The sequence below is a fragment of the Falco punctatus genome (genome assembly GCF_963210335.1).
Source record: "Falco punctatus genome assembly, chromosome: 19".
Lineage (NCBI taxonomy): Eukaryota > Metazoa > Chordata > Aves > Falconiformes > Falconidae > Falco > Falco punctatus.
Genome location: NC_137599.1, coordinates 951,345 through 967,937, shown reverse-complemented (window position 1 = coordinate 967,937; position 16,593 = coordinate 951,345). Strand labels below are relative to the sequence as shown.

At 56.5% G+C, this 16,593-nt stretch overlaps 5 protein-coding genes across 5 annotated transcripts; 3 read left to right on the top strand and 2 right to left on the bottom strand.

The window, feature by feature from the left end:
- Window positions 1-2,442: 2,442 nt before the first annotated feature.
- Window positions 2,443-2,786, top strand: LOC308055628 (feather keratin Cos1-2-like). The gene has a single exon (XM_080369824.1). It carries the CDS (start codon window positions 2,461-2,463, stop codon window positions 2,764-2,766), a length of 306 nt encoding a protein of 101 aa, XP_080225950.1. The 5' UTR covers window positions 2,443-2,460; the 3' UTR covers window positions 2,767-2,786.
- A 2,905-nt stretch (window positions 2,787-5,691) lies between these two features.
- LOC308055636 (feather keratin Cos1-2) lies at window positions 5,692-6,093 on the bottom strand (the record flags this gene model as incomplete). Its single annotated transcript, XM_080369832.1, has 1 exon — window positions 5,692-6,093. Exon 1 carries the CDS (start codon window positions 5,995-5,997, stop codon window positions 5,692-5,694), a length of 306 nt encoding a protein of 101 aa, XP_080225958.1. The 5' UTR covers window positions 5,998-6,093.
- Window positions 6,094-8,614: 2,521 nt separating this feature from the next.
- On the top strand, window positions 8,615-12,762 carry LOC308055634 (feather keratin Cos1-2). Its single transcript, XM_080369830.1, has one exon. It carries the CDS (start codon window positions 8,708-8,710, stop codon window positions 9,011-9,013), a length of 306 nt encoding a protein of 101 aa, XP_080225956.1. The 5' UTR covers window positions 8,615-8,707; the 3' UTR covers window positions 9,014-12,762.
- Window positions 12,763-12,782: 20 nt separating this feature from the next.
- On the bottom strand, window positions 12,783-15,843 carry LOC308055633 (feather beta keratin-like). Its single transcript, XM_080369829.1, has one exon. The coding sequence runs from the start codon at window positions 13,171-13,173 to the stop codon at window positions 12,868-12,870; it is 306 nt and encodes a 101-aa protein (XP_080225955.1). The 5' UTR covers window positions 13,174-15,843; the 3' UTR covers window positions 12,783-12,867.
- Window positions 15,844-16,223: 380 nt separating this feature from the next.
- On the top strand, window positions 16,224-16,529 carry LOC308055471 (feather beta keratin-like; the record flags this gene model as incomplete). Its single annotated transcript, XM_080369439.1, has 1 exon — window positions 16,224-16,529. One exon carries the CDS (start codon window positions 16,224-16,226, stop codon window positions 16,527-16,529), a length of 306 nt encoding a protein of 101 aa, XP_080225565.1.
- Window positions 16,530-16,593: the final 64 nt, after the last annotated feature.

The following is a 16,593-nucleotide window of genomic DNA, read 5'->3' as shown; positions in this document are numbered from 1 at the left end:
GACATGCACAAGGAGGTGGTGACAGTAGGCAGATCAGGATTGATGGAAGCAGAATCAGGGGACTCAGATCCCAGTAGTGTCAGCTCCCACCACCAGCACATCAGCAACCAGGTTTCTCCAGGTGATTTAGCCTTGGAATTTAATCCATCTGCTCATCCCAGAGCAAGGAAAATTTCCTGAGCAGGTCTCAAACAGATGTGTAAGAGAAGAGGAGGGGTAACCACAAGTTTCTCCTGGGCATCTTGCAAAAATACACAGCTTATGCTCAACAATATTTACAGATGACAGCTAAACTTCTCTGCATCCACCACAATTCATTTTGTCAGCTTCCAACACAGCTGGTCTCCAAGGTCAGCTCTTTTTTCCACCAAGATGGAAACAGAGTGAACAGCTGATTTCTGTCAGGAAATTGGTGCACTGAGATTCCTCCCAGCAAAGCAATGGTGATTCCCCTGGGAGAGAGGAGAGAGATGAAAAGCAGTGAAGCAGATTGGGGTATGGGTGCTAATCCGGTTCAACAGAAAATCTTCCCCAGTCTAGGGCTGACGGGCTTTTTTCACATGCTGAGGGTTTGGCTGATGCCCAGGTGCATGGATAGGAAGAGATTTTCCTTCCTTGGGCTATTTTGGCTGGGAGATAAAACCATGAAAGCAGTCATGTCTCACAACAAAGGCTCTCTTCTGCAGCAGCATGCTCCAGAGGAGGCTGAGGGAGCAGTAAGAGCAGGACAAGCTGATCAGACACATCTTTTTAATATTCATTCCCATGCCACAGCTAGTTTCAGCTCAGGGGGGTTGATGAAGGCTGGTATGGTCCATGTGGCATCCCTCAAAAGCTCTCCTCCATGTCCAAGTACTCCTTGAAAGTGACAGTTTTATTGGACTATTTTGCTCTTTTACCAAGTCCCTGGCTCTGAATTCAGACAGAAGTCACACCAGCATGCTGTTAATAACATTTGTCTGTGCTGCATAGGCTGGGGAGGTAGAGACCCAACCCCACCACTACCCCAACAGGCTATTGCTGGAAAAGCTGAGAACTGACCTACATGCACACAGTGCTGGGGAGGAAACCACTCCACGAGGAACATACACATATACCCTCTTTCTGTCTGATGCTTCATGCTGTGGGCACCAGTGTGGGCTCAGTGGTGAGACAGGTGGTGCTGTCCTGTAGCTTGGCATCGCACACAGGGGAAAGCACCTGGAAGTTGTCCACAGACAGCACAGAGGAGAATCTCTCCCTGAATCTATGCAAGGTTTGGAGCTACCCATCCACAGCAGCATCTGAGAGGCCTGGGTCAGCAACTTCTTTTGCTCCAATCCTTGCCAGCCAGAAAGACACATCTCACCAAAGGCTGCAAGTCCCACCAATGCTGCCAGAAAAAACTGGACTATGTCATGCTTTCACCTTTACATATTGCTTACAGAGTTCCAAGAAAGGTTGAGCTGGGCTGGCTGGGAATCCCAAGAGATGGCCTAGAGAATGGAGGAAGCCAAGCAGCCTGGAAAATCTCTCCTAGGGTTGATGTTAGAAGAAGAAACGTTGAAACTCAGAAGTGCAGTCTGCCTCCCTTGGAAGAAAAAGACTGGTAACAACCAGAAAGGGCTGGGAGGGAGAGAGGAAAAAGGCCATGTCATGTCCTCACGTGTGGGAGCCCTTGGGTGACTGGTCAAGGATTACAGCGCTGAAAGGACCTTGGTCTTTCCTGTCAGTGGGGCAGGAAACATACCCCTAGGAGTGCCCCAGGCCAGTATTCCTAGTCTGCACATGACCCCTCCAGCAACTGGTGTGAGTGTTCTGCCTGCAATGACATGTTTCTGCCCCAGAAATTTTAGGAACTCTCATTCCAACACTCAAACATCCATGAGGAAATGAGCATGACATAAACAAGGAAATGAAAAGGCACAAGGAAACTGAAACACAGCCTGTATCATTACCTGGGATGTCTTACATTTCAGAAGAGCTTCTCAGAAAATTATTAACCCTGCTAGGACTATCTCTGGGCCTGGGGCAGTGCAGGACCAGTATAAAAAGCAAGTGTAGGTCCTTCCTTTGTCATCCACTTAACCCTCCTTCTTCTCTTGGGAACCAGGTGAGTCTGAAATCCCTTCTCCTGCTCCTACAGGATGAAGCCATGTCTCAGTGGACATGTCAGATAATACCTGCCCTGTCTGGGGCTTGGGACTAACTGTGAGGGGAAGCAGGGAAAAGATCTAGCATGGAGAGAGGCTGGGTATGGGTTGAGGGTACTCTTGGCTAGGAAAAAGCGTTCCTGGGCCTGGCTCCCTTTGCTTGGTGCCCAGGGGGACAGGCAAGAGGTGAGGGGTCCCCCCTGCACAGTCTCCAACTGCTCAGCCAGTATGTGCCTCGGCTCCCTCGTGGTGGGTGGACGGGCTGCTCCTTACGTGCCCCTGTACTCCTCCCTGCCCTCTCTCCCAGGTGCACCTCCAGCCCCAAGCCATGTCCTGCTGCAACCCGTGCCAGTCCTGCCAGCCCTGCGGCCCGACCCCGCTGGCCAGCAGCTGCAACGAGCCCTGTGTCAGGCAGTGCCAGAGCTCCAACATCGTCATCCAGCCCTCCGCCGTGGTGGTGACCCTGCCCGGCCCCATCCTCAGCTCCTTCCCGCAGAACACCGCCGTGGGCTCCTCCACCTCCGCTGCCGTTGGCAGCATCCTCAGCTGTGAGGGAGTGCCCATCAACTCTGGGGGCTTTGACCTCTCCTGCATCACCAGCCGCTACTGCGGCAGCAGATGTCGCCCCTGCTAAAGCCACTGGTGACTTCCCACAGGAAGGACCCCCAGGAACCTAAGATATGATGCTAGTCTGAGGACACAGTGTTGGGTCATCACTTTGAGAGGGACTGAGCATCCCTGGCTCCACATGCAAAGGCAAGCAGGAAGAGATGTGCCTGAGCTGTCCGAAAGCATAGCCCTTGTCTGACTTGACTACTTCTCACTCTTTTTTTCTCTGTTGTCTCCTTCTCTCCTGGGCCATGGGTTTTTCCAAAGCCATCCATGTAGGGATCTGCTGTCCTCCTGCCTTTGTGCTGTAGGCAGTTGGGCACCCTTTGTGAACTCCACCCTGGCCTCAGCACATGGTCTCTTTGAAGATCTGGTACTCCCTGCATCATAACCTCCACTTATTTACCTCATTTCCCTCCTTTAAATCATAAAAATTCTGCTGCAACCCAACTTGAGCCTCTGTGTGATACTTCTCTTTTAGGATGTTCTCACAAACTACTCAGGAACAAAAGCATTGTTCTGGTCAAAGGAACACAATGACAGGGCACCCTTCACTGGGAAGGGGGAGGAGGGGTTGTGGCACACTGCCCGAGGAAGCTCTGTGCAGTGTCCTTTGGGCCTGTGGAAGATGTTGCCAGCTGCCCAAATGACAGTGGCCACCAAGGACTGCCTAGGTCAACCTCTGCCCAGAAAGGCCCCTTCAGGCTGGGAGTGTGTCCTGGACATGGGAAACCTGTCTTCTGCTGACCTCCAGTGGGGAACTGGGGGTGGGTGGGTGGGGGTGGTGCTGCAGGAGGTTCTAGAGTAGGTTGCAGCTACACAAGCTACTGGGGAAGACAGTTCCTCCTGCTCTGAGTGGAGCTGTGATGGAGCAGTAGGCTGAGACAGAAGACTGGACGGAAAGACAGCAGGAAAGGAATTGGGAGAATGGCCTCAGGAACTGCCCCCAAGCAGGACCACGGCCAGACACATGGGCACGGGTGGAAGGGACAGGGACCCGGGCAGCACACAGAAAGTGCAAATGCCAGAAGAGTAAGTCTGCCTCGTGAGGGCCCTATCCTGAAAAAAAGGAATGTCTGTGAAAGGAGAGGAGAGGGGAGTGGAGGGAAAGGAAATGCAAAGCAAGGCAAGAGCCCTAGATAACAGCGCAATACATCATCATACAGGAGGACAGCAGCGCTGCTCGGCATAAATGTGTACTCAGACAAAGATGCTGCCGGTCTGGCTGCACGCTGGGTGGCCAGAGAAGTTCACCGGGGAGCCTTTGGCCCTGACAGGGATGGCTGTGAGGGCCGTGTCCTTGGCCGCCTCCATCATCTCCTTCAACCTGGGAACTGCCGGTCCAGCCCTGGGAACTGTCAGCAGCTTCCTACCTGCCTATCTGAGGTGCACGGCTCCCCGTGGACAGCCTGGCACGGAGTTTTGCAAGAGGCGGCGGTTTACAGGCAGGTAGGATTGCCTGCGGGATGTTCAGGGCTCTGATGACCAGCAGGATTTTGAGAGGTCGAGCTGTGGCCTGGCTGCACCAGTTGGAGCCTCCCAGCACTGGAAAAACTGTTTCTGGTACTGGGGAGCCTGGGGCCCAGCACAGGTGGCTGCTTGATTCCCTTCGTTTGGCTGAGCGAGCGGTTTAACCACGAGGCGATGCGAGCAGAAAGGGTCCCTGGGGCAGAGGAGTGGGAGCCCAGGCAGCCCTCAGAGCACTCTTCCACCCTTTGGGCTGAAGTTTGGAGCCAGTTTTGAGGTGGCAGCGGGAGGAGAACGCTCGAGCTGGCAACCTTCAGCTTCCTGGCAGCTCCCTGGGCACTCTGGTGGAGGCAGAGCGTGACGCGGTCCAGGTTTCCTGGGCAACCTCAGTGGCACTGGCAGGGGCTGGTGCCACAGGGGCATCAAGCTGGGGAGCAGCAGGGCGGTGGGTCACTGGGACTGGAGGGGGAAGAGGGGAGGCCTGACCCTCTGGCAAAACCCGGAGCTATCCTACCCGGAGGGCAGAGGCCTTAGATGGCAAAGGATGGGAGGCATGTTGCGAGCAATGGGCATGAACGGGGGAACAAGGCTCTGCACACCTGCCGCAGGGAGAGAAGCCCCCATGAGACAAGAGCCACCTGCCAGGAAAGGCTCGCAGGTGCTGCTGGATGCAGGAGCAGCTCCCAGTGCCACTGCCACCAGCCAGTGTGGCCGGGGCCGTGGGCTTCTCGCTCGGGCACTGGTTGCGCACCCCATCATCTGCAGGGTGTGCTCCAAGGCTGAGGAGGGCATCTGTGCGCAGGGGTGCAGCGAGGCAGGCCCTGACGCTGCTGACTCTGCAGGAGCCAGGGACATCTTCCTCGGCTGCAAGGGGCAGTGTCTTGGAAGGAGGCCACTGCCTGTGTCTGACCCCCCTTCCTCCGGGAATGCCCATGGCTCTCCTTCATCCCTGCAAGCTCTCCCCAGAGCGACACCTTTCTTTCTGCCAGCTGGGGAGAGCATCCGGAGAGAGAAGGACCACGCGGAGGCCCAGGCTGCAATGCATCAGAGCTTTAATGAGTTGAAAGAGGGAAAGGAGGTCCTCTGCGTGGGTGCTACGGTGCAGGGAGCACTAGGAGCAGCTAGGAGTCCTTGCCACTTGGCCAGTGTGGAGCTCGCACCAGGCGTCTGCCTGCGCACCTGCCTGTCCCCGAGAGGGAGAGGGGCAGCAGGTCCTTCCTCAGATGGAGCTTAGCAGGTGATCACAGCCCAGGGGAGCAGAAGACAACAGCAAAAAGAGAGAGAAAGAAGAGAGGGAGAAACAGGCAAGTCAGGCAAGGGCCATGTTTTCAGAGGGCCCAGGTGCACCTCTTCCTGCTTTCCTTTGCAGGTGGAGCCGGGGATGCTCAGTCCCTCTGAAAGCAACGGCCAGGATCTCCATACTCAGTCCATTACCATCTTCTGGGTTCCTGGGGGTCCCTCTGTGTGGCTGCCTGCGGAAGCTTTAGCATGGAGGACATCTGCTGCCGCAGTAGCGGCTGGTGATGCAGGAGAGGTCAAAGCCCCCGGAGTTGATGGGCACTCCCTCACAGCTGAGGATGCTGCCAACAGCAGCGGAGGTGGAGGAGCCCACAACGGTGTTCTGCGGGAAGGAGCTGAGGATGGGGCCGGGCAGGGTCACCACCACTGGAGAAGGCTCGATGACGATGTTGGAGCTCTGGCACTGCCTGACACAGGGCTCGTTGCAGCTGCTGGCCAGCGGGGTCGGGCCGCAGGGCTGGCAGGGCTGGCACGGGTTGCAGCAGGACATGGCTTGGGGCTGGAGGTGCACCTGGGAGAGAGGGCAGGGAGGAGTACAGGGGCACGTAAGGAGCAGCCCGTCCACCCACCACGAGGGAGCCGAGGCACATACTGGCTGGGCAGTTGGAGACTGTGCAGGGGGGACCCCTCACCTCTTGCCTGTCCCCCTGGGCACCAAGCAAAGGGAGCCAGGCCCAGGAACGCTTTTTCCTAGCCAAGAGCCCAAGAGCCCCCTCAACCCAGCCCCAGCCCCTCTCCACACCAAACCTTCCCCCTGCTTCCCCTCCCAGGACAGGCTGCCCCAAGGGCCTGGTACAGGACAGAGCTTCCAACTCACTTGCTTCCAAAGGAGAAGAAGGGGAGCAAGGTGGATGAGAGAGTGAAGAGCCTCAATGCCTTTTATACTGGCCCTGCACTGCCCCAGGTCCAGAGGAAGCCTCTGCGGAAGTAATAATTTTCTGAGAAACAAATCTGAAATGCAAAACACCCAGCTAATGATACGGGCTGTGTTTTGGTTTCCTGCATGGCTGCCTTTTCATTTCCTTGTTTGGCCGTACCCACTCCCCCTTGAAGGCTCCTTTTCGGTGCTGGGGTGGGAGGCCCCAGGATTTCTGGGACAGGAGCGCATCAGTGCCAGCGGAAGATGAGTCCCAAGTGCCGGAGGGGTCGCGTGCAGGCTGGGGACATTGGCCTGCGGCACTCGTGTGGGCTTGTTTGTGGTCCCATCGGCAGGGAGGGCCCTGCTGCTCCCAGCCCTGCAGTGCTCGCCTGGATGCCAAAGGGCTCCCAAGCGGGATGATGTGCCGCGTCACCTTTCTCCCACCCCCCAAGCTCTCTCTGATGGTCACTGGCCATTGCCTCTGCAGGTGGGTGGTCAGCCCTGCTGCTTTTGACACTTTCTCCCAGTGCTGCTCTGGGGAGGCCTTGGTGCCCCTGCTGGGCCTTCTGCGCCCTCTTGGCTCTCTCTTGTGGTCCTCTACCAACACCAACAGATTATATGGTATAAAACCAGAGTGGTACTCACCGGGATGTATGAGGATGGTGGAAGAACTGGGAGTTTGCAATTGCAGCAAGTTTCTTTCAGAAGCAGGGGGGTGGGATGGAGAAGGAGAGGTTGTACTGGCAGTGGAGAAGGATCTATATACTGGATGGGAAACATGCAGCAGAGGGAAGGGAAGGGAAGTAGTCCCCTTCACTTCCTGGGGACGGCAACTGGGGTTATGATAAGAAAAGTTATGGAGAAGTCATTGAAGAGGAAGAACTATTCTTCTGGGAGATTGTCGCTAAAATTGATGGTGATTGATTATATGGTACAGACAACTGTTCCCTGTGGGACGTCATTGACGATCTGCCTACTATTCCCAATGTGTTGCCTTTCCACCACTGTCAACCAAGTCCCAAAGAAGCCTGAGCTGGGTTGCAGCACCTTGCAACTCCAGAGCAGCCATCTCTTCACCATGGAAGCCATTGTACACTGTGATGAAGGCAATCACATATCCTGGCTGCAAATTACTTGTTTCATCAGAGTAACTGCAGATATAGTTGTTACTTCCCTTCCCTTCCCTCTGCTGCATGTTTCCCATCCAGTATATAGATCCTTCTCCACTGCCAGTACAACCTCTCCTTCTCCATCCCACCCCCCTGCTTCTGAAAGAAACTTGCTGCAATTGCAAACTCCCAGTTCTTCCACCATCCTCATACATCCCGGTGAGTACCACTCTGGTTTTATACCATATAATCTGTTGGTGTTGGTAGAGGACCACAAGAGAGAGCCAAGAGGGCGCAGAAGGCCCAGCAGGGGCACCAAGGCCTCCCCAGAGCAGCACTGGGAGAAAGTGTCAAAAGCAGCAGGGCTGACCACCCACCTGCAGAGGCAATGGCCAGTGACCATCAGAGAGAGCTTGGGGGGTGGGAGAAAGGTGACGCGGCACATCATCCCGCTTGGGAGCCCTTTGGCATCCAGGCGAGCACTGCAGGGCTGGGAGCAGCAGGGCCCTCCCTGCCGATGGGACCACAAACAAGCCCACACGAGTGCCGCAGGCCAATGTCCCCAGCCTGCACGCGACCCCTCCGGCACTTGGGACTCATCTTCCGCTGGCACTGATGCGCTCCTGTCCCAGAAATCCTGGGGCCTCCCACCCCAGCACCGAAAAGGAGCCTTCAAGGGGGAGTGGGTACGGCCAAACAAGGAAATGAAAAGGCAGCCATGCAGGAAACCAAAACACAGCCCGTATCATTAGCTGGGTGTTTTGCATTTCAGATTTGTTTCTCAGAAAATTATTACTTCCGCAGAGGCTTCCTCTGGACCTGGGGCAGTGCAGGGCCAGTATAAAAGGCATTGAGGCTCTTCACTCTCTCATCCACCTTGCTCCCCTTCTTCTCCTTTGGAAGCAAGTGAGTTGGAAGCTCTGTCCTGTACCAGGCCTTGGGGCAGCCTGTCCTGGGAGGGGAAGCAGGGGGAAGGTTTGGTGTGGAGAGGGGCTGGGGCTGGGTTGAGGGGGCTCTTGGGCTCTTGGCTAGGAAAAAGCGTTCCTGGGCCTGGCTCCCTTTGCTTGGTGCCCAGGGGGACAGGCAAGAGGTGAGGGGTCCCCCCTGCACAGTCTCCAACTGCCCAGCCAGTATGTGCCTCGGCTCCCTCGTGGTGGGTGGACGGGCTGCTCCTTACGTGCCCCTGTACTCCTCCCTGCCCTCTCTCCCAGGTGCACCTCCAGCCCCAAGCCATGTCCTGCTGCAACCCGTGCCAGCCCTGCCAGCCCTGCGGCCCGACCCCGCTGGCCAGCAGCTGCAACGAGCCCTGTGTCAGGCAGTGCCAGAGCTCCAACATCGTCATCGAGCCTTCTCCAGTGGTGGTGACCCTGCCCGGCCCCATCCTCAGCTCCTTCCCGCAGAACACCGTTGTGGGCTCCTCCACCTCCGCTGCTGTTGGCAGCATCCTCAGCTGTGAGGGAGTGCCCATCAACTCCGGGGGCTTTGACCTCTCCTGCATCACCAGCCGCTACTGCGGCAGCAGATGTCCTCCATGCTAAAGCTTCCGCAGGCAGCCACACAGAGGGACCCCCAGGAACCCAGAAGATGGTAATGGACTGAGTATGGAGATCCTGGCCGTTGCTTTCAGAGGGACTGAGCATCCCCGGCTCCACCTGCAAAGGAAAGCAGGAAGAGGTGCACCTGGGCCCTCTGAAAACATGGCCCTTGCCTGACTTGCCTGTTTCTCCCTCTCTTCTTTCTCTCTCTTTTTGCTGTTGTCTTCTGCTCCCCTGGGCTGTGATCACCTGCTAAGCTCCATCTGAGGAAGGACCTGCTGCCCCTCTCCCTCTCGGGGACAGGCAGGTGCGCAGGCAGACGCCTGGTGCGAGCTCCACACTGGCCAAGTGGCAAGGACTCCTAGCTGCTCCTAGTGCTCCCTGCACCGTAGCACCCACGCAGAGGACCTCCTTTCCCTCTTTCAACTCATTAAAGCTCTGATGCATTGCAGCCTGGGCCTCCGCGTGGTCCTTCTCTCTCCGGATGCTCTCCCCAGCTGGCAGAAAGAAAGGTGTCGCTCTGGGGAGAGCTTGCAGGGATGAAGGAGAGCCATGGGCATTCCCGGAGGAAGGGGGGTCAGACACAGGCAGTGGCCTCCTTCCAAGACACTGCCCCTTGCAGCCGAGGAAGATGTCCCTGGCTCCTGCAGAGTCAGCAGCGTCAGGGCCTGCCTCGCTGCACCCCTGCGCACAGATGCCCTCCTCAGCCTTGGAGCACACCCTGCAGATGATGGGGTGCGCAACCAGTGCCCGAGCGAGAAGCCCACGGCCCCGGCCACACTGGCTGGTGGCAGTGGCACTGGGAGCTGCTCCTGCATCCAGCAGCACCTGCGAGCCTTTCCTGGCAGGTGGCTCTTGTCTCATGGGGGCTTCTCTCCCTGCGGCAGGTGTGCAGAGCCTTGTTCCCCCGTTCATGCCCATTGCTCGCAACATGCCTCCCATCCTTTGCCATCTAAGGCCTCTGCCCTCCGGGTAGGATAGCTCCGGGTTTTGCCAGAGGGTCAGGCCTCCCCTCTTCCCCCTCCAGTCCCAGTGACCCACCGCCCTGCTGCTCCCCAGCTTGATGCCCCTGTGGCACCAGCCCCTGCCAGTGCCACTGAGGTTGCCCAGGAAACCTGGACCGCGTCACGCTCTGCCTCCACCAGAGTGCCCAGGGAGCTGCCAGGAAGCTGAAGGTTGCCAGCTCGAGCGTTCTCCTCCCGCTGCCACCTCAAAACTGGCTCCAAACTTCAGCCCAAAGGGTGGAAGAGTGCTCTGAGGGCTGCCTGGGCTCCCACTCCTCTGCCCCAGGGACCCTTTCTGCTCGCATCGCCTCGTGGTTAAACCGCTCACTCAGCCAAACGAAGGGAATCAAGCAGCCACCTGTGCTGGGCCCCAGGCTCCCCAGTACCAGAAACAGTTTTTCCAGTGCTGGGAGGCTCCAACTGGTGCAGCCAGGCCACAGCTCGACCTCTCAAAATCCTGCTGGTCATCAGAGCCCTGAACATCCCGCAGGCAATCCTACCTGCCTGTAAACCGCCGCCTCTTGCAAAACTCCGTGCCAGGCTGTCCACGGGGAGCCGTGCACCTCAGATAGGCAGGTAGGAAGCTGCTGACAGTTCCCAGGGCTGGACCGGCAGTTCCCAGGTTGAAGGAGATGATGGAGGCGGCCAAGGACACGGCCCTCACAGCCATCCCTGTCAGGGCCAAAGGCTCCCCGGTGAACTTCTCTGGCCACCCAGCGTGCAGCCAGACCGGCAGCATCTTTGTCTGAGTACACATTTATGCCGAGCAGCGCTGCTGTCCTCCTGCATGATGATGTATTGCGCTGTTATCTAGGGCTCTTGCCTTGCTTTGCATTTCCGTCCACTCCCCACAGTTCTTCACCCCCTCATCATTCAAAGAGTATTCCTGAATATGTGAAGGATCCCAAGGCTGAGGGAGTCTTGCCCAGCCAAGGAACTGCTCTCCTTCAAATCTACACCAGAACTGCACCCCACTGGAGGTGTCCTGGTCCCAGCACATAAGGGCCAAGCACTACAGGCTGTTCCTGGGGCTTCTGGTCAGCAGCAGACCAGGGATCTGAAGCAGGGGCACAGCACAGCAGCCCTACCAGGTCATCCTACGAGAGGTGAACATCATTAATGTACTGCTGGATCCACACTGAGCCAAGAGCTCTGAGTTCCTGCCCCAAACCACTGCCCAGATTTTTGTCTCCAGCCTTCCAATTCCTGCTGCAGAGTCAGGAACTTGTTGCCTTCTCCAGGATCACCTGGATCGTGGAGTCTTTCACTGTGCAGTAATCGACTCCCACCTTTTCCAGATTCCGTGGAAAAGACCACTGTCAGTCAGCAGAAGGGACTAGTCATGGAAAGAGGCACCTTCAAGATCACCTGCTCTTATCAGATATGCTGCTTTCGTGCCATGCTCTGGTACCAGCAGAAGGGAGCTCAAACACTGCATCTGCTCTCATATCGCAGAGCAGCTGGCCCCAAGCAGAGCAGCCAACTCACCACACAGCTGAGCACCATGGGGAAATACAAGCTCCAGTGGCTGGAGGAATTTGAGGTCTCTGATGCTGTTTTGTCCTTCTGTGCTGTCCATGACACCCTAGTGCAGGGAGCTTCCTCTGCTGGGAAAAATTGCGGAAAAGGGAGGAGGTGTTCCTGTCCAGGGTTGAGCTCTGGGGCCAGGTCTCCCCTGGCTGCGCTATTTTACCTCCACAGCCAGGCATGTCCAGACAATGAACCTCTTTCTGAAAATGGTCACTCTTCAGAGCATGGCCAAAGCGTGAGAAAGCCTCTGTGGTGGAAAACGTCTCTCTCCACATCCCAGGACAGGACCACACTTACTGTAGCTACACAGGGCTATTTTGACCTGGTCTCTGCACAATCCACAGACCAAAAGAAACTGGTAAAGTATCCTCCAAGTCCAGCCTCTGTATCAAAAACTTTTGACTTCTGCAGAGGACATTTTCCCATAACACAGAAAAAAGGGATTGTTCCTATGTGGATCATCTATGTAGAAAAAAAGGCGTGCAGTTTCTGTGGCAAGTGGACCCTCAACTCACAAGACAGTGGATATATCATGGCATGGAAAGGGTTGCCAGATATGGACCAAGTTATCCTGGTGCACTAGAGAAACACTGACACACTGTGTGCATTTTCCTTCCATAGAGTTTCAGGTTCACCATGGATGTCATCCAGAGTAAAATCCCTTTTGCAGCTGCAATATTATCAGCCTGCTGGTCTAGAAAAAGGCAGAGAAGTTTAGAAAGCAGAGAGTAATCCAGTGACTGACTGAGTACACACAACGCAAGGCTATGTCATCAATCACTGAAAAACAATCCCCAGACACATCCTTCCAGAATGAACCTTGAGCAACATCTTTCTCACTGTGCATATTGAACAGGTATCTGCCTGAGAAAGATGACACAGAGACATGGGCTGGGATGCAGCAGAACTTTAATGAGTCAAAAGAGGGAAATAAGGTCACCCTGAGTGAAGGTCCCAGTGCAGGGAGCACCAGGGGCAGAAAGGAGTCTGCAGCCCTCAGCTAGGCAGAGATGCTGCCAGCTGTCCATCTGCCTGCCCACAGAGGGACCGGGGCCAGCTGGCCACCCCCAGGCTGCCTTTCTGGTACTCGCAGCTGAGGAGACCACAAGAGAACAAGGACACAGGAGGCAAAAGAGTGAGTGGAAGCAGGGAAAGGCAGACGTGGGCTGTACTTTCTGAGAGCCCAGGCTGCCCCATCCCTTTGCAAGGGGTGCTGGGGTTGCTCAGCCCCTCTGGAAGCAACAAGCCGATGCTCCGTCCCCAGTGCGGTACCATCGTGTGGGTCCCTGGGTGCCTTCTAACCCAGGGCCATGGCCAGCAGCTTTAGCAGGGCAGGCACCTCCTGCCGCAGATGCCGCTGCCCAAGCCAGAGAGGCTGAAGCCCCCGGAGTTGATGGGCACTCCCTCAGAGCTGAGGATGCTGCCAACGGCAGCGGAGGTGGAGGAGCCCACGGCGGTGTTCTGCGGGAAGGAGCTGAGGATGGGGCCGGGCAGGGTCACCACCACCGGGGAGGGCTGGATGACGACGGTGGAGTCCTGGCACTGCCTGACACAGGGCTCGTTGCAGCTGTTGGCCAGCGGGGTCGGGCCGCAGGGCCGGCAGGGCATGCACGGGCTGTAGCAGGACATGGCTTGGGGCTGGAGGTGCACCTGGGAGAGAGGGCAGGGGAAATCAAAGCACAGAGGATGGTTGAAGAGCAGCCTGTCACCCTACAATGAAGGAGACCCTTCCCTCAGAGCAAAAGTGCCCCACCGACACTGACAAAGCCCAGGGAGGTCTCAACCTAGCTCATAGCTCAGGAGACCCCTCAGCCAAATCTCAGTCCTTCTCCATGACACACCTCTGCTCCTTTTCCCCCCTCCCATGGCAAGCAGCCTCAAAACACAGCACAGGACAAAGGGTAGGTATGTGCTGAGAAATCCCAGAGGTAGAGGATGCCGAGGAAGAGGAGGTTAAGAGTCAGGAATGGGATGAAGATAAAAGTGCCTCAAACTCACCTTGTTCACAAGGAGACGGAGGCGAGAGAAGTGGATGAGAGAGTGAGGAGAAGGGCCTGCTTTTATACTGCTTCTGCACCGCCCCAGGCGCACAGTCACTGCACGCGGGCAGTAATTTTCCAGCAGGCTCACCTCCAAAGCAAAACATCCAACCTGCAATTGCACAGGTTGTGTTTTGGCTTCCGTCAAAGCCGTCATTTCATTTCCTCATCTCAGACATGCCCACTAGGCCACAGAGGCTCCTTTCAAGTACCATGATGAGAAGCTCAAAGGGCGTGCTGATTAGGATCATGCTAGTACAGGCAGAAGATGTGCCTCCAAGTGCTGGAGAGGTGTTGCATAGGCAGCAAACACAGGTGCGGGGAAGTCTGGTGAGGTTGTTTACAGCCCATTTCTTCTCCCTACCTACCTAGCACTCTGCTCATTCCAGCAGTTACTGGTCATTGCATCTACAGGCAGGTAGGCTGTGCTGCTCATTTCAAAGAACTTTGCCCAAGGAAAGTTTCTTCTGGGAAGAAATTTGCCAGATTTTGGCAAAGTCATCCTCTCTCATGGCTCTCTGGGGGTCCCCAACCATTGCCATCAGCAGTGTTGCAGAAGGAGAATGTTGCCCACCCAAAGTCTGTGATTCCTCAACAAGCCTTATAGATTTGGGTGCCTCAAAACCACCATAGGAACACAGTAGAGTGCCTTATTCCTCCTACTCTCCTCACACCACCACGCAGTTTCGTTGCACACTTTAGACCCTGACCAAAAGGCCTAGGCGCTCTTGCAATACAGACTGACTGTCCTGCAAGCCACTCAAGCTCTGGGAGAGCTGGCAAGGTCATGTTGGGTGTAATGGTTGCTGGGGCTGCCTGGAGCTGTGTACATGGGTACAGCCCAGAACTTGAAGATGGATTTCCTGGGGCAGGGGTGGAACTGCCCTGTGTGGGACACAAAAATGCAGACAGCACACACTCCCAGCTTGTGCACCAAACCAAAAAGCTGACACAGCCAACCCAAAATTAGAGTGTGACTCGCCGTGGGTAGGGAGGGTCTGTCCCAGGAAGCCTGCCTACTGCAGGCATCGCCTTGCCCTCCTGGGACGCGTCCCAGCTGCCTCCATGTCTGCAGGGCAGGGAAGAGCATCACCTCCTCGATGTAGTCTGAGGGTTGGTTTTATACCCAGGGCCCCTCTGAGTACATCCCCTCGCTGAGCAGAGGGGCACATCCCCAGGCACATGGCACTGCAGGGTCCTGACAGCCCTTGCTCATCGGGAAGTGGAGGGAAGCTTCCCGGCTTCGCCAATGGTGCTGGCTTGTCCTCCACTCTAAGGAGGCCTTTGGGACGTGTGAAAGAAGGCATACTAAAGCCCTTATGCTGAAAGGGGACGCATTCCCTGAGATTCAGGAATGAATCGTAGCTGGTAGGGACATGTATTCTGCAAACCTTTATTTCCCTCCACGGAGCATTCAGGAGAGCTCCTCACCACAGCCTGGTCTCTATAGTCAAGAAGTAGTTCCACATAACTCCTGTCTCCAAGTCAAACTGCCCCATTCAGCCTTTGCCCAAACCTCCCTTTGGCTGGTGCCCAAACTGAAACAATATATTCTTGTTGCCCTCCATAGGATTTGCACGGTTCAATATCAGGTGGGCTTTGGCTTTCCGAAGACCAGCCCTGCGTACTCGGGCAGCTTGGCAAATGTTCTCCCCAGAGCAAAGGGCATCAAGAGGAACACGGCTGAAACCATTGGCACAGCCCGGCTGCCTGGAGACGCCATGGCTAGTGACCGTGGGAGCGAGCGGAGGCAGAGGGAAGAGAGAGAAGCACACGGCACGTCCTTAAAACGAGGAGTCTGCGGGTGCTTGCTGACACGTGCGGCGTGGAGCACAGCTGGGCCTCTTCCTGCCAAGGGAGCTGCAAACACTCGCACTTCACTGCCCCAAGCCAACATCCCCTGCCTGCGCGGGACTCCTCCACCACTGAGGAGCCATCCTCTGCCCACGCTGACACAGTCCTGCCCAGGATACCCCTGGGCGTCTCATCCCAGCACATGAAAGGCACTTGCACGGCAGAGCAAGCATGTCAGAAATGAGGAAATGAAATGGCAGCACTGACGGAAACCAAAACACAACATGTGCCATTAGGTAGGACATTTTGCTTTGGAGGTGAGCCTGCTGGAAAATTACTGCCCGCGTGCAGTGACTGTGCGCCTGGGGCGGTGCAGAGGCAGTATAAAAGCAGGCCCTTCTCCTCACTCTCTCATCCACTTCTCTCGCCTCCGTCTCCTTGTGAACAAGGTGAGTCTGAAGACCTTTCTCCTATTCCTCCTCCTCCTCCTCCTCCTCCTCCCCTGGGATTTCTGGGCACATAGCTGCCGGTTTCTCCTACCATGTGTCCTGGAGCAGCTTTCATGAGACAGGGAATGGGGCTGAAGTTGTGGCATGGGGAGCGGCTGGGTCTTGGTTGAGGTGTCTCCTGAGCTATGGGCTAGGTGGGAAGGTGCCTGGGCTTGGTCCCTCACGGCAGGGCACTTTTGGGCCATAGGGAAGAAGCAGCCCCTGTGCCTCCCTACACAGCCTCCAGCTCTCGTCTCCAGCTCGTGCCTTGGCTCCCTCGTTGTGGTATGACGGGCTGCTCCTCACCCAGCCCCCATGCCCTGCTTCTCTCTCCCAGGTGCACCTCCAGCCTTGAAGCATGTCCTGCTACAGCCCGTGCATGCCCTGCCGGCCCTGCGGCCCGACCCCGCTGGCCAACAGCTGCAACGAGCCCTGTGTCAGGCAGTGCCAGGACTCCAATGTCTTCATCCAGCCCTCCGCCGTGGTGGTGACCCTGCCCGGCCCCATCCTCAGCTCCTTCCCGCAGAACACCGCCGTGGGCTCCTCCACCTCCGCTGCCGTTGGCAGCATCCTCAGCTCTGAGGGAGTGCCCATCAACTCCGGGGGCTTCAGCCTCTCTGGCTTGGGCAGCGGCATTTGCGGCAGGAGGTGCTTCCCCTGCTAAAGCTGCTTCTGGCACTGAGGCCTCCGCTCACATCACCCTCCTTTCCCTCTTTTGACTCATTAAA

Bases quoted from the DNA above. Each gene is read 5' to 3' on its own strand.
- LOC308055628 (XM_080369824.1), top strand. From the start codon at position 2,461: ATGTCCTGCTGCAACCCGTGCCAGTCCTGCCAGCCCTGCGGCCCGACC.
- LOC308055634 (XM_080369830.1), top strand. From the start codon at position 8,708: ATGTCCTGCTGCAACCCGTGCCAGCCCTGCCAGCCCTGCGGCCCGACC.
- LOC308055633 (XM_080369829.1), bottom strand. From the start codon at position 13,173: ATGTCCTGCTACAGCCCGTGCATGCCCTGCCGGCCCTGCGGCCCGACC.